At 43.3% G+C, this 22,192-nt stretch overlaps 2 protein-coding genes across 3 annotated transcripts in view; one reads left to right on the top strand and one right to left on the bottom strand.

The window, feature by feature from the left end:
- NUDT5 (nudix hydrolase 5) overlaps positions 1-22,192 on the top strand; it is a 134,069-nt gene that overhangs the window by 37,117 nt on the left and 74,760 nt on the right. The gene's annotated exons all lie outside the window — the stretch shown is intronic.
- DHTKD1 (dehydrogenase E1 and transketolase domain containing 1) lies at positions 100-21,260 on the bottom strand. Of its 2 annotated transcripts, XM_075024656.1 has the most exons (17): positions 21,071-21,260; positions 19,056-19,211; positions 18,082-18,293; positions 16,067-16,261; positions 15,479-15,748; positions 10,998-11,169; positions 9,237-9,435; positions 8,033-8,345; positions 7,045-7,129; positions 6,256-6,395; positions 5,721-5,871; positions 4,395-4,501; positions 3,137-3,301; positions 2,741-2,823; positions 1,456-1,625; positions 847-932; positions 100-389 (listed from the first exon to the last, which is right to left on the bottom strand). In XM_075024656.1, exons 1-17 carry the CDS (start codon positions 21,225-21,227, stop codon positions 288-290), a joined length of 2,763 nt encoding a protein of 920 aa, XP_074880757.1. In that variant the 5' UTR covers positions 21,228-21,260; the 3' UTR covers positions 100-287. The 2 variants fall into 2 exon arrangements, with proteins under 2 accessions (XP_074880757.1, XP_074880758.1); XM_075024657.1 differs by lacking the exons at positions 19,056-19,211; positions 21,071-21,260 and adding an exon at positions 17,188-17,264 and having other exon boundaries at positions 18,082-18,163.

The following is a 22,192-nucleotide window of genomic DNA, read 5'->3' as shown; positions in this document are numbered from 1 at the left end:
CCACCTCAGCAATCTGCCCCCTGGACTGGATTATTTGTTTTTTAACTTTAAAAAGATGTTTTTCAGAAAATACTACAAGAGAACAAGAGGTATCTAGAGTAACAGGCATCACCTCTCATCTTTAGGTATTTCCCTACACAAAAAAATTGCTTCATCATTACAGAACTTCTTCCATTCTTTTTTTCCATTTTGCAGAACTAAGAGTCTTAAGGGTCTGGCTTTTGTCTTCTTCACAGGAGGAGGCACCAAACACGACTGACAGCAGGAGTAGTCCCTCCGTTGAAAACTTAGAGAAATGTATTGGTAATAATTTCTTCCTGCTGCTGGTGGTGTAGGATTCCAATGCCAACTGCTGGGGCTGGTAAAGGAGGTCTACTCACAAGACGGAGCTGAAATTTGAGTCAGGAGGAAATGATTAATGAAGCACAAGCATAGGATCGCATCTTGAGGTCCTGTGATGCCGTGGCTGCTGTCAGATACTGGGCAGTCCCGGCTGAAAGTAATGCAAGAAGTTATCCTCCATCTCCCAAAGACCATGGCTCCAAGAATATGACAGTGCATGATCTGCCAGAGCAAATGGCAGCTTTGGATTCTCCTCCTAGTCACTTCAAGCATGTTGTTTCCTACCTGGGATCTTTCATCATCCTGCCTACTCAGACTAAATACCTGGTAAAAGAAAGTTCTGGTCCTGCTTGTCACCACTAAATGGTGCTATAAAGAGCATAAGTAGCTTAAATTAGAACATTGAGGCATCAAGATTAGTTTTTTGCGTAAGCACCACAGAATTTTGCGATCAAGAACTTCAAACCTCATTTTAAAGACTAAAACACCATGGGAACATCTTACCTTAACCCCCAGCTGCTTTTCAAACCGTGGTGACACAAAGGACCATGGACCCATGTTCTGTGGTTCTTCCTGACTCCAGATGAAGACTAAAGGAAGGATAAGGGTACATTACACATGCACATATTAATCTTTTCAGCAGCTCAAGAAAACCAGTTTTTTTCCTTTTGCAGCACCGCTACCTTTTTTGTCATGGCACTGTCTTTGAAATGAAGGCTTGCCAGATTGAATTCCCTTGCAGGTCACAGCTTGCTGAAGTCAGACCAAAAGTATGTCCACCATTAGGGTACACTGTGGGTATATTCTCCTTTTCTACTGCCATTTTCAAAAGCTACTGGACTGGACTGCAAAGACCAATGCAAAAAATGCCCCAAATGGTTCACTCTGATTTTTAGTAGTGCTTTATGGAAGCTAACAATAGCAGAGAGACAAGTTCTCTCTTACGCACAAGTGGTAAACATTTGTATTATGCCATTCCAGAAACACTACATGTATGGGAGGAAGAGCAAAGAGGGAAAAGCCACTATGACTCTTCATCCTAAAAGGCAGGCAACAGATTCAGTTCAAGTACTTCAAAGAGTCTAGAAACACAAAGGTAAAAATCTGGCTGACCTTTTGCATGGCTGTATTTGCTCAACTCTTGCTGTAGAGCTTCCAGGGGGAAAGGACACAGTTCTTCGAGTCTCAGAATAGCTGTATTGCGCTGTTTCTCTCCTAGTGTTTCCCTTTGCTTCACCAGAGCATAGTAATGCTTACCAGAACAGAGCACCACTTGGGTGACACTAAAGAAAAATAAGAATGTTTCCAAGTTTAGTGTTTTACAGAAACTCTATGCAGAACAGTTTCACACTTTCAACAAAACCAACCAGCCAAACTTTAAAGACAACTTTATGAAGCTAAATTGCTATCCTAGACCATCTTTTCTCTTTTTTGCCTTCCCTTCCCTCCCACTCCTGTCCAACAGTTGGCAAACTAACTTTTGGGCACAGTATGCCAGAGCCCAGAGGTCTTGCTTCTTCAGTAATCCTGGGAAAGTTATCTTACAATGGGACTCATCTCTCTTAGCTTTAACTATCTAAAAATTAAACACCTAGTCAAAGCTAGTCATCCATGTGCTCTCCATAGAGAATAAACCAGAGAGGGAGAGAAGTACCTCCAGAGAACAATTCTCTCCCATGCCAAAGAGTAACTGCCTGCTGGAGATATGCAATACCTTCCAGTAGTCAGAGAGGTCTTGGCTGCCTAACCTTACTGGACAAAGGCAAGGAGATAAACCTCACCCTTTGTGCCTCACCATCCCACTTAAAAAACCCAAGATGCTAAGATACTTCCAGCCTTTTGATTGTGGGTGAGGATGCAAACATCAGGGATGCTGTCAGACTTGGGTACGGCTGGGACAAGGACTAGATAAAAACCTTAGGAGGGAAAAAAAATGAAGGCCAGAATTGCCCATTGTGAACAGGATTCTCTATAATATTTGACGGGAGGGAGATATACACACACAATTTATTATTGCCCTAACTTCACTTCATCAGCTCAGGTGTTCTAACACCAGAACAAAAATTCTGCATCTCTTCACTTGACAGCTGCTCCCAGTGACTGTTAGCTAATGGGCATGGTGCAGAATAGCGCCCATCAGATTAGTAACTATGGTCACAACCTCCCTGTGGGGGCAAGGGTTGAAAGCCTGAACACTTTACTATTATGCAGACAGATGTGGTAACTACCAACAAGTAAGCAGAAGAAAAGGACAGAAACAAGTAAAACTAAGTCACCCACCACAAAACATTTTCCCGTCAAAGTCACCTCTTTCATACCACCTCAAAATTGAGCTGTTAGGTAGGAGAAAGGGACAGGACACCCTTTCTGAGCTTTTCCTCTAAGAAAGTAGAGCTACCTGTTCGGATCTACTGAGGAGTCACCAATGACAGGCTTGAATGTTGTCCTTGGGGCCATTTCTTCAAAACTTGATACAGCAGCCTACATGGGGGAAGAGTTGGGATTTATCAAATCTTGCTGCCTTTTCCCTCAGGCCAGAGTTGGGGAGAGGATACTGAGACAGGGTTTTGGTTAAATACAAAAGATACAGTCTTCCCTCCCATTCTCACTCCCACTTATGAAAGGTGGGATGGTAAGATTCCCAAGAACACTGCCAGACCTAGAATCAACCCTCCTTCTAGCTCACCTCCACCCAGCTTTAATCCTCAACCTATTCAGCCCCAAACAGGCAAAACCCCATCAATTTGACCGCAAAAAAATAAAAATAAAGAGGAAAAGAAAGTTTTTGGCTTACAGGGAGCCTGAGTAACACTTTGGGAGAAGCAACAATGAGAGGTTTCCTGAAGTTCCGGACCATTTGCCTCCGGAGTAAATGGAAATACTGTGCTGGGGTGGTGGGATGCACAACGGACATGTTGACCTGGTCCCCATCGACTCCCTCTTCTGAGCTGTCACACATCTGTGTAAGGGGAACACAGCAATACCTTGTCAGGAAGCAAGCAGTGAGCCAAATATGCAAGAGAGGATGCAGGCACGTAAGGCACACTGACTAGTATAAGAATAGAAGAGCAAATATACCAATTCAGACATTGATTGCAAGGGAAGAACTTCAGAGAAGAAATGGCTTTAGCATTTAACTGGTAAGATTATATCTGAACTGCATCCTAGCACACTGTAACCAGGGCATGACAGTTTTGCTAACAGTGGAGAGGTCATGACTTCTTCATCAGAGTGGCAGCATCCCTCTAAATATGCTGCAAACCCCTCCTTAAGCCGTTACTCAGATGAAAGGCTTTCATTTACTTACTACAGTCACAAGGGCACAAAACAGTGGATTTTTTAAATTTTTTTTTTTAAATGTGCCACAGATTTGCTGATATTAAATAGTGTCCAGCATTCTGTTTGTATGATCTGTGCCTAGTGGACAGATCTGCGAGTGGTTTGCTTAAGAGAGTGGCTGCCTGTTTCTGATGCCAACCTCCAAAATGTTTTCTATAAGAAGTGCTCATTAGAGGTCTGCTATTTGCAATTCAGCAATTCTGCCTTGCTACTGGACTCATGCTGTGGTACAGTGACATTGCTGACAGCAGCAATCAGAAAAAAGACAGCCGGCAGTACTGAAGCATGTCCCACTAGGACTCTCTGCTGAGGGCACAGGGCCTCTGCAAACATTATGCAAACCCCGTGTTAGGAAATTTCATGCTACCGCACACCCACTTGGGTAGGTGACAGAGATGCAACAGGAACAGCAAGCATTTATTCCAAGGTTCAATCAGAGTCTTGCACCAGAGCTATTGTGGCAGCATTTAAACCAAAACTGCTTCCTCACCACTTCTAGACCTACACCTTCTCATCACAGTACCCCTTCTTCCTCCACTTTCAGCCCAGCCTGTTCCTATCTCATCATGATGGTATGATCCTGGTATGTCTTCACCTTCTGATGTCACTAGCAGGTACACCAGGAATAGAGCATTTTGCGGCCAGACTCCCAGAGCAGTGATTGCCAGTGCTGTGATGGGGTATATGTGAATCTGAGAGGTGTGGCAGGGTACCTGTAAGAACCGTTCCATCCGGCAGGATGAGTGCTCAGGGCCTGCACCATCATAGCCATGGGGAAGAAGAATTACTATCCCACTCTGCAGAAGCCATTTGGCCTCACCTGAAAACAGAAAATGAGGGGGAAGGAAAGAATGATTTCCACAGAACACAAAGCCTCAAAACACACATTACTTTGCATAAACTACTCAGGAAAAAAAGAACAGCCAATTTCTACATCATTAAATACAAGCCTGAAACATGCTTCTGGCATTTTGCCATGAGATTCACAACAGTGAAACAGCACACCTAAGATGATCTGAAGTTTCTGAAATTATCATGTAACTTTGGGCTTCCAGAAGACTTAAGCCTCCATGTGGAGCACAGGACACAGTGAAGATTTTAAAACTTAGTTTAAAATATCACCACAGTATGCAAGAATCCTCTTAGTGAAATTGTCGTCCTGACTAACAGGGCTCCCCCTAACCATAATTCATTGCCTATTTTCTGCATACCTTGTCATCTGGTTCTCTGCAGGTGTGACCCAGGCAGCGTCCTGTGAGCCAGTCCTAACTACCACAGCAGTGCTAGCCACAGGCTAGTTCCCCTGAGCTCTGTCAACCCCCCTGTGCTATTTAAGGGATTACAGTCAAATCCAGGAGGTAATTCATCCCAGCCTCAAATACATGTTGAGGATGGGTGGGACAAGAGCGCCTCTGAATTTCCATCTGTGATTACAGAGGGAGTGCAGAGGTCTACATACACGTACATACAGGACGCTTACATACAAGGCATCCCACTCTAGAAATCCATCTTAGCATTTTCTCAGTATGTTCCAGCTCAGAGAGATCTTTTATCTGAGCACTCAGAAAACATGCTAGAGTCAAACTTAGAGGTTGGTTGTAAGGCGTTGTTGTGGGGGGGTTTTGTTTGTTTGTTTGTTTTAAATCATCACTATTTTCCTTCTGTATCGCTTTAGGAATTTTTCAGATGCCTCATGAAGGAAAGGCACAGCCTAAAGAGCTATCAACTATATATACACACAGTAAAATAAATGGCAGGGCAGGCAGGGGAGGAGGAGAAAGGCCATTAATATATTCAACTGTCCTTTTGGAATGACTGTCTTCTGCCAAGGGTGGGGTGTCTTTCATTTTAGATGGATGGTCTTCAGAGAAAAACTGCACAGAAGTCAGGACCACACAGGCATGCTCACAAGACTTCTTGAGAAAACAGACTTCTTTTCTCAACATGTTGCCCTTTTACTTTAAAGATGAAGGGTTTTCTAAAAATGTGCTTAGTAGAAATGATTCATTTTTAAATATATTAGCTCCTTGTACACTCACCTCCAGAGATGAAAGTGTCAAATATTATCTGGGCTCCATTAAAGAAGTCTCCAAATTGAGCTTCCCAAATTGGCAGTAACTTAGGGCTCTCAATACTCATTCCATATTCAAAACCAAGCACAGCTTCTTCAGACAAGGGACTGTTACTCACCTAACAAAAGGAAATTGTTGGGAGGGGTGGGTGAGGAAGAAGACAACCCAGGGTTAAGAACCTTCGGAACCAGGCACATCAGTGTTAAGCACACTGAGGACATGCGCTCCTAAAGGCAATTGATGGTCACCTCTTTTTTTTGCTTTTGAATGAAGACACTGAGGGGAAAAGAATAATAGCTGATCTCTCAAGGAAAAGCAAAAGCCCTTGTTAAATTTTTAAAGAGGATAACTAGAAAGAATGGGGATGGCCTGACAGTTTTTGTCTTTCTACATGGGGTTTGCCAGAATATACAGGCTACCTACATTTGTCTCAGCAGCTTTAAAATATGCATTCTGCTTCAGCACAACTTGAAGAAGGTTGTCTTGTGATCACAGAACCTACCTCTAGGAAACCCTTCTGGTCAGGGGACATATGATTCAGAGGAATGTAGGTATCATCTGTCTCTTGGCAAACCAACATTGCGTGTCGTTGGCTAAAGGTTCCTCTGCCAACATCTTGTCCACTTAGTCTGATATTAAACCCTTGCCAAGCAACAAACAAAACACTGGATTAGCAAGTCATGTAAAAAGAAAACATGCAGGACAACAACTCCCCACTTCTAAAATATTACTTCTCTTGTTACGTCTCTTCTTGGATTTCCCCTCATCAGCAACATGAAACCTGAGATGGAATTCTTAACCACCAGCAGCTCCAACTCACAAGCAGAGAGATGCTCAGACATTTCTCTTCTCTGCAGCCAAGAATTATTTTGTGGCAAATGGTTCAAATAACTGAAGCAAACTGCAAAAAATGTGCATTCTGTATCATATGTAAATGGAGATATAAATTCAGGCTAGAGAGGAGGGAAAAGAAGTAGTAGCATGAAACACACTCTAAAAGTATTTGGGGGGCCCCACTGATGTCAGCTGCATTGCTCCTGTGCTTAGCTCTATGCACAAATGTTCTGGGGGAGTGGGAGGCAGCAACAATTCTTTGAAGACATTTAGTACTCAATCTACAAATACTAGTGACATACAGGATTCATATTTACCTTCTCTTAGTACCATGCAAATGCCAATTGTCAGATTTATACATCATCTCAATCTTTAGTTAGAAACACCTAAGAAGCCTAATGTTATACTTTATTGACATCAAAGCAAAAATACTGTCTGCTGTCTAGTTGCCTCTTACCTTGGCTCAACAGGGAACCAAATGCTAAAGTTTCAGCTGTTGCCCAGTCCAGCTTTTTTCCTTCCTCCATTTTTTGAACTCTTGACTAAAGTAAACAACAAAGAAAAATTACCATTTTGCCTTTTTCTATCTGTAGCTCTTTTGGTGGCACAGATAAATGTTAGAAGCTAGGGAAAAAACAAGACACTATAGAGAGAAATGCCATATTCCTGCAGGCAGCTTCAGTTGGTTTGGAATATACACAGTCTTATTTCAGCACATCCTGAAGAAGGTTGCCCTGAGGACCACATGGATGACACGTGTTCACTTAGCAGTCAACAAACTGTGGACTGACAAATTAGATCTTGGTCTGAAAATACTAAAATCTTAGCACAGCACAGAGTGTACTCTTGACAGACTTTAGGTTTGTCTGGTAAGCAGTGATGAAAGATACCAGGCGTAAGTATTTCGGTCTCCAGAACTCTCCCCTGTTCTGGCCTGCAAAACTGCAGACAAATGATCATACCCAGCTGTGGTGTTCTTGCCTTGGGCTGGGAAGACAAGAACATCAGTTTTCTGCAATATTCAACTCACAGTCTCTCTGTGGCTGCCAACCAGATACCTGTGCATGGTCATCAATCATCAAAGGGAAACGTTCACGAACCCAAACCAATCCAATTATTGCACACAAACTTATGAGCTATCAAAAACTGACTGTCAAACTTGGCCACATGTGTATGCTTATGTGTATATATAGAAAACATAAACACTCATATTGTTGAAAAAAACAAAATTAAGTATATGGTCAGACCTGAGGGAGAGGACAGGTCTTTCTTCAAAACTGGAGGAAAAATAGCATAATCCCAGCCTCGAAAAAGAGAGTGAGCTGTTTTTCCTACAGAATATTATGCTATTCTCTAACTGGCAGCCTTGCTGTGTTTAAAGCTTTTCCTGTAACAGGTCGTATCTTTGAGCAATGGGACTAAAAGCATCATTAGGCTCTACTGACCTGTGCATAGGTCTTCAGAAGATGGCTGTGCAGCTGGAGCTCTTCAGGCACCTCTACAGACTTGACTCCAATAAACTGCAGAAGTGGTACAGGCATACCTGTGTCCCAAGTGGTGATTTTAGCAGAAGGCTCGACGAAACCTTTCCAGTGAGCCTGCAGGTTGGTAGGAGGTGGACTATACAAAGTCATGTTGGCAAGATGATCGTTCAGTTTAGAATAGTATGTCGTCTTTATCTCAGATACTTCAACCTCAGTCATGAGCCCAGCAGCTATTAGGTGTTCTGCATATGTGTCTGGGATACTCTTACGGGATCTGTCAGGGAGGCAATCAAACCCCATAGACATTAAGCCTGAAAGCAGTGTCACTGCAGAACAAGGAAATACCATCTTCCTACTGTCAGGTATCATGGAAAACTAAAATAAATTATGTTCTGGTGCATTATACTCATTTGCATCAAGTTTGCTTTCCTGACATTTCCAAAAAGATAACAGTTCTCTTGGATATGTGCTTTACAGTCCTTTATTTTTTAAAAAAAAAAAGTGCCTATAGTTGGGTTACAGGTAAGAGCAAGTAAAAAAAACTCCCAGTTAGACTGACTCTGTGCTATCATGCATATTTTCTTCAGACAAGTTGACAGGAGGTTTTCAGTATTAGCAGAGAACCAAGCCATCCATTCTATAAATGCTTCACCTAAAATATCAGAATTCATTGGCCAGTGAATTTTTATATGTATTTTTCTTTGGGGATAAGGATGAAATCTGAATACACTTAAATGCTCATAAAGATAAGTCCCCATTGGTACCAGCAGGGCCAGGCAAAGACAAGATAAACATCACACTGGCTTCCTGCCCATTCTCCCACATTATCTATGCTTCCCTCTGGCACGCAGAAGTAAACTTTGCCTTCTGATTACTGGCGATGGTGAATTTGAAATCCAAGGGCTATGTGCAAGACTGCTCTCCAAGACGCATCAGGCCACACATTCAAGAACCAACACTAGAGGTTACCTTCATTAACATCTCATTATCAGACTCACACCTTAGTCAAGGACTGCTGGCAGTGTAGCTACACTTACATAAACACTTGTCGGTATGGTAAAGGATCTTCATTATACAGAGACCTCTATTACAGTAGCAGGCAATACTGAGTTGGTGTAGACAAAAGTACATTTTGGGTTTGCCCATCAAGTGGTGTTACCCTTACCTGATGATTTTGTACATGCTGGGGTTGGTGAAGAATGGCTCATCAAGTTCGTTGTGGCCCCACTGCCTGTAGCACAGCAAGTCTACTATCACATCCCTGCGGAACTGGCGTTGGTACTCAACAGCCAGTCGTGTGGCACGGACAACTTCTTCAGGATCATCCCCATTCACATGGATAACTGCACATCCAACAATTTTACCTGCCCAGGGATTCAAAACACAACAGTAATCACACCTAACCCCTCCCAAAGAAAGCAGACACACACCTACTCTGCTGAAAATGACAGACAACTCATGTGAAGTGTATTTAACAAAACCAAATCTACACAAGATGCTCTTTGTGACGAGAGCTAGGGTAAGGAGTAGGAGTCTTCCCCAAGAGAAAGTGCAATTAGCCCAACCTGTTGTATTTGTCACAGTTCAAGCACAACTTCTTTACCAGCACTCAATTCCCACAGGACTTTCTATACACAGTTCCTGCATCTTATTAATCTGAATGGAAGTCTGCAGGGAATGGCAGAGAACCATTTGATCGCTTCTCTTTCAAAAAAAACCCCTGAGTTTTGTTTCCTTCTTATCTTAAGCTATCACTACTATAAATTCATACAGGCCAGAAACAATCTTCTCCCTTGCTAGTAGTCATTCTATCCACTGCTCCTCCTGGCAGAAAGGTCTCTTCATTAGAGAACACTGCAAAATTCCAATGTTTTAACACCCTCTCCCGTACGACAATTTGGCTGCAAATCTTCTAGCAACAGAGTACTCCTCTTGTACTTTATCTGCCCAAATTCTGGGAAATTAAGATACTTCAGCCATTCCTGACCCACATAAAATTTCCCTCCCTAGCAAAATCCTGAAGCTCAAATGGGTCACAGCTCCTTCCTCACTGACCAGGTAAGAAGAAAGGAAAACTAAGGATGGAGGGGGGAAAAAAAACCCACCCCAAACCAACAAAAAACCCATAACACAAAACCAGCCCAGGGTAAAAGTAATAATAATATCTACCTTACTGGATTTAATGAATCTATCTGTTTGGTTTGATGAAACCGTAAGACAAACACAAACACTTGATGTTAAGTCTTAAAAACACAGGTTAGCATATTTTTAATTATACGAAACATACACAAGGGAACTAACTAATATGCCTCTGATCTTGCTGATTACAATACATCTGTTTATTACTAAGAAAGGCCCGTCCAAAACAAAAGACTTCTAGTTGAAGCTTAGAAATGGCATGAGCCTCATTTTTCAATTAAAAGCTCAACAAGCTCACCTGACAACAAAACAGAAAAATGAAGGAGTATCTGACTTATAAATCTCACTCAGAAAACACACCGGAATAATTTTGATTAAATTTAACAAGATATACTTAAAATACATCTATTATACACTCCATCACAACACATTTTTAAAAGCTGTCAGTGACATGGGAGAAATTAAATGAGTTATAGACTTCAGAGTAATCTTGCAAATATTTTATAACATCCTGTAAAAATGTGACAAGATTCTCCCTTGATATTTAGTCTTTGCCATAAAGCAGATGGGGGAGGGCATATTTTTGGCATCTGAATTTTTGCTAGTAGGAGGTAATAATCGATAATGATTTTAATTTCTGCTCTATCATGAAAATGGAGATATATTAATCTAACTCCCTAGCGTTGATAGGCATTTGCTAGAAAAAACCCATAGCATATATTCACACTGGAGTTAAAATCCTTTCTGACACAACAGGCAATCTTTCTTCTGATTCAACTATACATACCAATATCACTACAGTACAGAGATGATCTTCCTCGCTCTGGAGGAGTGGTATAGCCCAGCTGGTTATTAACAATCAAATGGATGCTCCCACCAACTCTGAAATGTGGCAGATTAGAGAGGGTCAGTGTTTCAGGAACAATCCCTTGCCCAGAGAAAGCAGCATCACCATGAACCTGCATTAGGGAAGAAGGTGGAAAAGTTTCATTAGAAAGCACTGGAGGAACAGCAAAATCAAAACTATAACTCATTAAGCAAGACCTTTTAAATTGAGTAGGTGGAACAGATACAGTTTCAGCCAGATCCACTTATTAACCCCTTTCAGATGACTGTTTTCATGATTTCAGAGTTTATATAGTCTTATCACTAACAGAAGGTCACAGCAGCCAACATCTGTACATGACTGCCTGATGTAACCCCTACCTGCAACTGACCTATAACCTCTTAAAATTGACCCACCAGTGTATAGGTGACTGCAAGTATCATGGCTATAGCAAAGCTGCAGCAGTCAGTAGCAAGTCACTGACCACTGAACAAAAGGAAGCCAGTTACCACAGAATTTGCTACATGCTTTGCTGAAAGTTAAATGCTGGTGAACTGGGACTTATGCCTACTCCCACCTTACCAAATAGAGACAAGAACAGACACAAGAGGAGACAAAAGTGGAAAAGGAACTGAATAGAAGCACCTAGAAGCAAATAAAAGCTTTCAGAAGGAAATAAAACCTAAGTTCTTAGCTACATTTCAAAATTGCAAATAAATGTTGCAAATAAAAAAGAAGTTTGGAAGGGGAGAGGAGACTACTGTGATATGCAATCCAGGTTTCCAAAAAGGCTGGAGATACTAGAATGACTATCATCTAGCATTTCAGTGTTTCGAAACTAGAGATAGTTCTCCATTGATATGATCACAGCTTCCTCAGAATGCAGATTCGATCCTTTGCAGATCAAAGTCACTGCAGACTGATGTAGTTTCTTATTGAAAACCAGATGATAGTTCTACTTTCTAGTTATGGGTTAATGGTTTCAAGCCTTAAGAAACTTTTGGAGGTGCAAGTACACCTGGAAAAGAGTAGAGCTGCAATCAACCAGTGAAATGACAGCACTGGGTTTTATGCAGTTCTAATACAGAGACTTCTCTTAAAAGACATAACAGAAAAACAAAGTTAACTACTGCAAGAGAGACAACACAGCATCCCCACTCTATCCCTTACCATGCTACATTTGTTCCTGAAGTGTTGGGTTTTCATTTTTCCCTTCTGGTTTCTTCTGCTGCCTAAGAAGGCTATATATCTTGGTGATGCCATTTGAGTGAAGACCCTAGAACACCTGAAAGAACTTATGGCCTTCAGTTCATCCCAAAGCATTAAAACCTACAGACAGCATGACTATTAAAATACAGAAGACTCTTCATATGCATCTCAAACCCCAGAGGATTCAATTCCTGTGGAGCAGGTAGGATTTTACTCATTCTAGCAGAAAGCTGGAAACAGTTTTTGCCAGCACATGTTTTTTCTGGGCAGCATTAGCAAAGAACATAAAAGCAAGGTCACCATCAAGTTTAATTCATCAAACAAGTGACCCTGACAGTGCAACATCAAATGTAAAATTTATTTCAGGGAGACTTTATTCTCAGATTTCAGTTCAAATCATAAACACCAGTAGTTGCTTGAAGTTCAGTAAGTGGAGTCAAGGCATGCAAGAAGATGAAAAATATGCCACTCATCAGCAGAAGGTGAAAAATATGCCACTCATCAGCAGAAAAGGACAATTAGGCACTGCAGAAGTGTTCATGGTACTTAACCAAGAAGAGTTTTACAGTCTTATATTGGGTTTGCATGGCAGGGTTTTGGTAGCAGGGGGGCTACAGGGGTGGCTTCTGTGAGAAGCTGCTAGAAGCTTCCCCCATGTCTGATACAGCCAATGCCAGCTGGCTCCAAGACGGACCCGCCGCTGGCCAAGGCCGAGCTCATCAGCAGCAGTGGTAGTGCCTCTGGGAGAACAGATTTAAGAAGGGAAAAAAAAGTTGCTGCGCAACAGAAACTGCAGCCAGAGACAGGAGTGAGAACGAGAGAAACAACCCTGCAGACCCCCCAGGTCAGTGAAGGAGGAGGAGGAGATGCTCCAGGCGCCAGAGCAGAGATCCCCCTGCAGGCTGTCTCCCTGCAGCCCAGGGAGGTTCATGGTGGAGCAGATCTCCACCTGTAGCCCATGGAGGACGCCACACCGGAGCAGGGGGATGCCCGAAGGAGGCTGTGACCCCGTGGGAAGCCCATGCTGGAGCAGGCTTCTGGCAGGGCCTGTGGCCCCGTGGAGAGAGGAGCCCACACTGGAGCAGGTTTGCTGGCAGGACTTGTGACCCCGTGGGGGGACCCATGGTGGAGCAGTCTGTGCCTGAAGGACTGCAGCCCGTGGAAGGGACCCACGCTGGAGCAGTTCATGAAGAACTACAGCCCATGGGAAGGACTCACATTGGAGAAGTTCATGGAGGACTGTCTCCTATGGGAGGGACCCCATGGTGGAGCAGCGGAAGAATGAGGAGTCCTGCCCCTGAGGAGGAAGGAGCGGCAGAGACAATGTGTGATGAACCGACTGCAACCCCCATTCCCCGTCCCCCTGCGCTACTGGAGGGGAGGAGAGAGAGAATTTGGGAGTGAAGATGTGCCCAGGAAGAAGGGAGGGGTGGGGGGAAGGTGTTTTAAGATTTATTTTTATTTCTTATTACTCTACTCTGATTGGATTGGTAATAAATTCAGCTAGTTCCCCCAGGTCAAGTCTGTTTTGCCTGTGATGGTAACTGGCGAGTGATCTCTCCCAGTCCTTATCTCGAACCACAAGCTTTTCGTTATGTTTTCTCTTCCCTGTCCTGCTGAGGAGAGGAGTGATAGACCAGCTTTGGTGGGCACCTGGTGCCCAGCCAGGGTCAACGCACCGCAAGCCTTCAGATATTCTGAGCACACTGAAGTTCCAGAAAAGAAGATCTTCAGACCCTGAACAATTAGACTCACCACTGACAGTGACATATTAGTCGATCTTTACTCTTTCTACGCTCAAGCTGTGGCACTCAGGCTAGTGGAAGAATAGAACAAATACCAGAGTAAACCTCAATTGAGAGTTTCTACTCTTGCATTTCTGGAGATTAAGCACTACGAAAACAGAAAGCACAAAGAGAAACTTCCATACCAATTCTGAAAGAAGAGGTATCTGCTTTCATCTCTTTCTTCTTGATTAGCTGCATGAGAGTTAACAGTCATAACTGTAAAAATTTACCCTTTTTTTTTTTTTATCTAACTCTTGGACCTCTTAAAGACGTAATTACAAGTACTGATGTTCATGTTACATGGAACATTTTCTTTCTTTTGGGAATAGTTTGAGTCAGTTTACTAACACGGAGGCGGCTAGCTTGGAGTTAAATGTTGTTCTTCTCTACTATGCAACCCTCCCTACCACTTAGCCCTTCAAAAACCAAAAAGTTAAATTTTTCTTGCATAGGGAGGGTCCATTTATCCTGAAGAATCTTTGTTTAAAGTCATAATAGTTTCACTAGTATGCAGTGAAGATCTAACATTATGAGACAGACAGAATCTAAGAAGCAATATCTTATCAAACTAACTGACATAACTGCACTGAAAGATGAGGAGAAGATGTATCGGGCAACAACCTTTTCTTCCTGCACTTGCATGCCCCAAAGCCTTTTTTTTTTTTTAATAAAAAAATAAGAACAAAAAGAACCCCAACTTGCCTCCACTTTTCTCAATATTTCATATTCTCCTTTCTGCTTTTTTTCAGTATCCACATCGTTCCAGAAGGAAGTAAAACATTTAACTGAAATACGTTTTCACTTCCACCTGTAACTTCCTCCATGTTTATTATACTTCACAGAAGAACAGTTCTGCCCCAACTCATTTTTACTCCCAGCTTTAAAAATGTTTAAGAGATTGACTCACTTGGAAATACAAGTTGAATACAATGCAAGAAAGGACAATTTATCAAGGAACTATTTAGGACTGCCTACACAGCTCTAAAAGACAGTTCGAGAAGTAAAAACCAATTCCAGCAGACTTTTCAACAGTACCATGATAAAATGACACAATTCTAAACCCTCCTGTATATTTTGCAAACTTGTTGATAGCTCTTCTCCAAATCCATTTAATTTAAAAGAAGGCTAATAGTGGTGGTTTAAATGCAAAAGTGGTCTCTGAGGAAAGGCACATGTGGCTCTCAATGCAGAGTATTATTAAAATAAAAGAAGGTATCAGAATCAGTTCTTCAGAAATCTTAGAAGTGGAATCGTTTAAATGCCAGTATCACCACATATGTCACCTGGAAATCCTGCCTGCCCTCCTCTTTCTCCATAAAGAGGATCCCAGTTCTTGATATTCTACATTAATTCAGTTTTGTCTGGTATTTCTATATACACCACTTCTGTTCACATGCTAGTCCAGGAATTCTTACAAAGATCAGTTACAAATTGTGAGTAAAATACCTGCAGGCAAATAACTTTGTCTCCAGGCTGTGCGGAGCTCTCTGGGGAGTAATCTCCATCGAGCAGAGTCTGTTGCCTTCCTCGTGTCTTGCCCACAGCCACTGGATTGATTGCTTCTAAGTGTGATGGGTTAGGCAGCAAGGTGACATGCACGGGCCTGTGGGAACCGAAGTCGAGATCTACAGAAGATGTCAGGTGGGAGAGAACATCCCCAATGGCCGCTGAATTCTCTGGAAACTCACTCAAACCACGCATCTTACGGAACATGAGCTGCATGGAAACAAATCTGGTTAAAACCCCTTTCCTATTAAGTGACACATTAAAAAAAAACATTTACAAACTGTATGCTCTCCTACTCGTGAAATTGCAAGGATGCTTCTGGTAACAGCACATAAAACCCTGCATTAGAGTTCTTTATCAGTCTCTTGTGGACATTTGGCTGAAGTGCTGACAGGAGGGGAAAACACTCTCACACAGGTAACTTTTTTATTGCTCCAGCATTTGCAACACAACAAACTTTTGAGGTTTTATTTGATTGCAAATAAACCAGGCACAGAGTAACTGCCAATGAGATTTTAAATCTCCTACCTCAGGTGGAAGCTGAAGTAAACCTGTGAGAAGATTAAGTCTTCCGCGATGAGGCATTCCGAGAATGATATCTGTCACACCACTGTACGCACACATCTTGAACAATTCATGGAAGAAACCCATCATACTCTCTGCTCCTTCACCACCATACCGCTTCACTGTGGCAAACTTTGTGGCTAAGAAGTGATCAAACTCCTATTAAAAACAGGAGAACTTCAGTATTAGGCTATTTTAAGGAGCAGTCTTCTGTTTATAAAATTAAAATATAATTTATGCTTGTACCTTTAACACATACAAGCCTAAGCATACCCCTTGAAAGTCTCAGCTCATTCTCCACCCACACAGTCTAAGACCTGAAGCTATGATGACTACAAGAAACCAGCTCTTATCTCCTCTTAAGCAGAAAAATGTTGGATTGAGGACCAAACTCTCTCTATCTAACATGGAAGAAGATGCATGAAGAAATATAACACCAGAGCAATTTACAAATTCCTTGATAGTTTACCTATTTTAGGTGGAAATTAAGGAATGGTGTTCTTTACAGTATAAACCTTAACTATGCTGAGATGCAACGTGCTAGAGAAGCACAGCATTTCATTCTGATTACTATTAGACACAGTTCGTAGTACATAGGTGGAAGAACGCTTGAGAGAAGGAAAATAAACCAATCTACATTTACTTCATTATCCTCTCACTCCTCTGACTTCACTCCATTCATATACTCCTAGACAGCTCTCATAAGTGACAAAGTTTTGGAAGCACTGGAAGTGTCTGTAGCGTTTTGCAACTGAAGACTGAAAATAAATGAAGTCTGTAACTGAGAAGGGAAGACTGAGCCACAGCCAAAGATCGAAGCCAACTGCTGAACACCTTGTAGTTAAACAACATTTACTTCTAAGGAATAATGTATACAAAACTAATCACACACAGAAGCAGTTTTTCCTGTCAGGGTTAAATTCTACAGTCTAAGTACAGTTCTGGTCATACTGAAATCAAAATGGGATACATCACGGTCCCAATTTCAACTTCCTGTGTCACTGTCAAATTCCTCTAACTGCCAAAGAGGCAAGAACAATACAAAATGTGCCATATACTTCTGTTTAGTCATTGACATGTATTACATTTAACACTCCTTCCACTTGGAAAACTGGAAACAGGGACACCTTCATAGATCCTGCTCTTCTACCTTTCCATCCTTCTGGATAACACAGGGAGAAAAGGGGAGAAAAAAGAAAATTTTTCACAGTACAGAACTACTGAAATATACTTGCAAAATGTATAGAGAAAATTTATAAATCTTCCACTTCCTTACAGAATGCATTGAACAAAGATTCCTTTGCTGAAAAGCAGCAAATTTACCAGTGCTACATGGCTAACACCTCAGTCCGACTCTGGTTTGCTCTCCCAAAACCTTGAGAGACATCATACTTTAAAGCTAGTAAAACAGATCTGCATGAGGGTGAAAGGAAAATGCAGAAGAGCTACAGCAGAGCACAAAATTTCATAGAGCTCTGCCCAACCTTGCATCCCCATCAGTAACATTTAATATAAGCCATCAGATCATTAGCCTAAGAGAATCTCACTTTTGAAGAGCGATTACTCATGGATTTGTAGGGTCATTATTTGTGTCTCCAGATGATAAACAATGTATGTTACAAGAATATATATTACACACAATCTATGTTCTAATTAGTTCTAAAAGACTTTTGAGCCTGGAACTGGCTGGAATTATTTTCGTAGAAATAATTTCAAAAGTAATCAAGGCAAACCAAATTATATTGCTATTTGTTTCAATAAAGGCTACTAAGTAAATTCAGCAACAACCTCCAATGAGATTCCTGCATTTGTGTATTGCACTTTTTCAGGCAAAACCTTGTACTTCTTCCTCTTGCACACTGTCAAGACCTTTCAGGGTAGCGATTGTTCTTTTTCTGCATGAATAATGTCTGGAGCAGTAAAGGGTTCATGACAGACTCCACAGCTCTATTACAATCCAACAATAGTGAACAAGGTACCTGGGACTCCAACATCAGTTTGCACAAGTACTTTTTTTCTTCAGGTGTAAACGCTTCTTGTTTTAGCTCTTCAAACCTTTTAGCAAACCATTGTCTCTCTTCCAAAGTTGGAAGCTGGCTTGTTTCTATGGAAATATGCCCGCAGTATATATGGTCAAGGTAAGCCAACACATCCTCTACGGAAGCCTCTTCTTTTCCCATATTTAGAAGCCCTGGTGGGAAATAAATGTTATTAGCCACTTTGGGGGAGGAGGGGGAAGCACTAAGACCTAAACTGTTGTCTTGCAATTATATTAACATTTTGAGAGTACAAATTCATATCTTGCCTTCTTTTCCTGCATTTAAAGACAAAACTAAAGAACATTTTTTATAAGCACACTTCAGTGTTATTGAGAGCCTCATGCTTATTTGTAAGGTGTTCAAAATGCCTTTCTGAGTTTACCATGAATGACACAAAGTCACTGGTTTTGTGACTCAGTATAGCACTCAGTATCTTGTGGCTCACGGAGATGAGCTCCAATCCCAGCTGCATCACAAGTAAATAAGCACCTGTTTGGACGATGGAGAAAATAAAGCATAGAGACCCTCTTTGTTCAAGGCCACAGCAAGAGTCAAAGACATCCAAGAAAAGACAAGTCTTGACTTCTGCCCCAGTGCTCTGGCAGCTTCACTACAGTGTTAAGTATTATGCTAAATCATAGAATGTTACAGCAACACAAGAAATTAATGTATAACCTCAGTAGTTGTAAGAACAAGTAAAAATTTTCATGGTTTCCAAAGATGCTAGAAGGTAGCAACTCATTACACGACGATTTCTGCAACAAACATGTAAGCAGGCTGAAGTTAACAATTTTCCGTCCAACAGTTCATTACTGATTGAACCGCCACTCAATATCTGGCTCTTCTACAGCGGTCACAGCCTCTTAATAAATCACCTGTGAAGACAATTTGCCATGATAAGGCTGCAGACTTACCTGTAGTAATGAGAGGCCCTTGAAGAACTTCTGCCAACTCTTGGATTTCAGGTACCATGTTCATAACAGCTTGGCCAGCAAACAGTGGGTTTATTTTGGCTGCTTTGTGGCCATGTTCAGCATATGCAGTTATTAAACGAGCAAGACCATGGTCAACTAAAACCAAAAAGAAAGCAGAACAGTATCACACGTGCTCACATTTAATCCATTTATAGCACTAACACAGGAGCATTCTGTCCATTGATAATCATCAAGGTTCTGGCTGGAAAGTTGATTTTCCTAAGCAGTTGTTTTCACCATATCACCACACAACTGTTCCCGTCATCAAACTCCTAAATCTTGTCACCCATCAAATTTTCAAACAAGTACTCTAGATTTTTCCCATGGCTCCCCTCATGGTTAGGCTCCTGTAAACACAGGCAAAGCTATTTCATTTTGCTTTGAATCTCTTTACAACAACAGGTATGTCCAACTGGAGAATGGAACGGTTCCAGTGTACATAGTCTTATTTCCTCAGCCAAATCAAATCATACGACTTGTGCTTCCCTGTTCTTTGCTGGAATGACAGGAAGATAGGGTCTTAACAATAATTTGGGTCCTACGACTTCAAGAAACTTCTGCGTCTGCAGGAGCCACCAGCCAACAGCATGTGCAGACTCTTGTGCCTGTGCTGAGCCAGACATACTAAAAATTCAAATATGTGAACATGTTTTTCAACAGACACCAGCAACACAGTGTTGCAGGCATTTTGCATCGAGGTCAAAAAATTATTGACATAAGCAAAACTTGACCAGCTGAAAGGTTACACACACAACATTACTGTCATTGAGCACATGCCACAGACCAGATCAATAAATTGTAAACCAATAGAATATACTGCAAGCAGAATCTGCTACGAATTAATGATATGAACCAGTTTATAATGCATTTCCAATGGGCAGGGGGTAGGGGGTTTGCCCTAATAAAGACACAGCGCTGACAGTATTCGGGTCTGAAGACATTCATTTTCCAAAACAACGCAATTTCTGAGACCATTTAGCAAAGTTATTTCTCTGACATTCATATTTCCATTGCCAGCACCCTGCTCCAGCTATTATGTTCACACAGCTGGCCCATTCAAAACAAGTCCTTTTCTCTTAACAGGTTCTACAACAGAAGAACATAACCCTAACATCTCCCACAACATTCTCAGCAAGAAAGCCATTTAAAAGCGATTTTTCAAATGTAACGTAAAATATATATTAACCCTTTCCTTGCTTAACGAGGACGCTACTTAGTGATGGGACTCGGTGTCCAGGAGCTAAAAAAAAAAACAGTTTCACTCCTGCTTCTACGCAATGGGCTTAATTCCTACTGGATTCTCCTGAGGTGTTAATGCACAGACGATACTCCCACCCCCAAAGAGTCTTCTGCTTGAAATTATTTTTCTGCACTATAAAACTGAGCTAAAAGCCTCACAGTTATTGCTACAGGAGACGGTTACCCGTACTTAGCCATAAGATATAAAGAAGGGAAATCACAGGCGCACGGCACAGGGACTTTTATGAGCTGGAGTTCACTAACGTAACTTCAGCAGCCGAAGCACTCACAGTCACTTTTGCCCGTGGAGCCGGGCAGGGTACCGGCAGGCTGCCCGGGGAGCCAACGCGAGGGACTCGGCGGAGCCTCCGCTGAGCGGAGAGGGCGAGCTCTGCCTCACGGCCACCGAAAACCCGCCAGGAGCCCCGAGGAGAGGCCGGCACTCCCGAAGGCAACCGCAACACCACAGAAAGCGCCTCGGACCGACGCTTCGACGCCCTCGGACTTTGGGCCCCTCAGCTCCCGCGGGGCCGTCGCCTCCCTCAGGCGACCGCGGGGCTGCCGAGCTAGAGCCCCCGCCGCCGGACCCGGCCCTCCCTCGCCGCGGCGGGCCGAGCAGCCCACCCTCCGCCACCGCGCCTGCGGGGCAGCCCCCCGCCGCCGCCGCCGCCGCCCTCCCCTCAGCCCAGCCCGGTGGGAAGGGAGGGCCGTCCGACCTGCTTTACCGCTCGCCCCGGCGCCGCGCGGTTCCGCCGATCGGCCGCTCGCCGCCTTCCGCGGCTTGTAGCCGTAAACGCCCCGCTCGGTGCGGTACCAGCGCCGCAGGCCGCCCCGCCACAGAGCGCAGCGAACGCCGCTCCCCGCCGCCGCCATGGCCGCCGCGCTGCCGAGCGCCAACCGCCGCCCCCGCGCGGGGTGGGGCCGCCGCTTCCCGCCCCGTCGCCTCAGGCGTGAGGCGGCCTCGGCGGGGTGGTCGGTAGGGCCGGCCGCGGGTACGTGGTGTCAGTCTGAGCGTCCCGCCTCGATTTCCGATCAAACAGTCCCTCCTGAAACGCGTCAGGGTTTCGTCTTGTGTGTGCGGTGTGCTGGATGGCGGTTAGGCTGGGGAAAGACATAGTAGCCTCTAGAAAACCCGCCAAAAAAAGACACGAGTTATAGAGAAAGGAAGTTTTAACACAATCCGAAAGCTTCGTCTCGAGTTTTCAGGTGCCTGCCAACCATTTCCGAACATGTGAAGGACAAGAAAGTCATCAGGAGTAGTCAGCATGGCTTCACCACGCTTGACCAACTTGATGAACTTTATAACGAAGCGACGGGCCTGGCGGATGAGGGGAGAGCGGGGGATACTGTCTACCTGGACTTCTAAGGCTCTTGACGCTGTCACCATGAGATCCTGACAGACAAGCTGTTGATGCGTGGGCTGCATGAGCAGACAGGGAGGTGGGTTGAAAAATGGCTGAACGGCTGGTCCAGGGGTGGTGACCAGTGGCACAAAGTCTGGTTGGAGGCTGGTAACTAGTGGTGTACCTCGGGGGTCCTGTAGTGGGTCCAGTCCTGTTGAACATCTTCGTTAATGATCTGGATGATGGGGAAAAGTGTACCCTCAGAAAGTCCGCAGATGAAACGAAACTGGGAGGAGTGGCTGATGCCTGAGAGGGTCATGCTGCCACCCAGAGGGACCTCAACAGGCTGGAGAAATGGGCCAACAGGAACATCATGGAGTCCAACAAGGAGAGGTGCAAAGTCCTGCACCTGGGGAGGAAGAGCCCCAGGCACCAGCACGTGCTGGGGGCCACCCGGCTGGAAAGCAGCTTGGCAGAAAAGGACCTGGGGGTCCT

This window comes from Buteo buteo, chromosome 4 (genome assembly GCF_964188355.1).
Source record: "Buteo buteo chromosome 4, bButBut1.hap1.1, whole genome shotgun sequence".
Taxonomy (NCBI): domain Eukaryota; kingdom Metazoa; phylum Chordata; class Aves; order Accipitriformes; family Accipitridae; genus Buteo; species Buteo buteo.
This window is presented reverse-complemented; position numbering and strand designations above follow the sequence as displayed.

Coding starts and splice junctions, on each gene's coding strand:
- DHTKD1 (XM_075024656.1), bottom strand. CDS start 21,227: ATGGCGGCGGCGGGGAGCGGCGTTCGCTGCGCTCTGTGGCGGGGCGGC. Junction 3,302..4,394: donor GGATGGAACGGTTCTTACAG/GTACCCTGCCAC, acceptor CCCCTTACACAG/ATGTGTGACAGCTCAGAAGA. Junction 390..846: donor AAAAGCAGCTGGGGGTTAAG/GTAAGATGTTCC, acceptor CTCAAATTTCAG/CTCCGTCTTGTGAGTAGACC.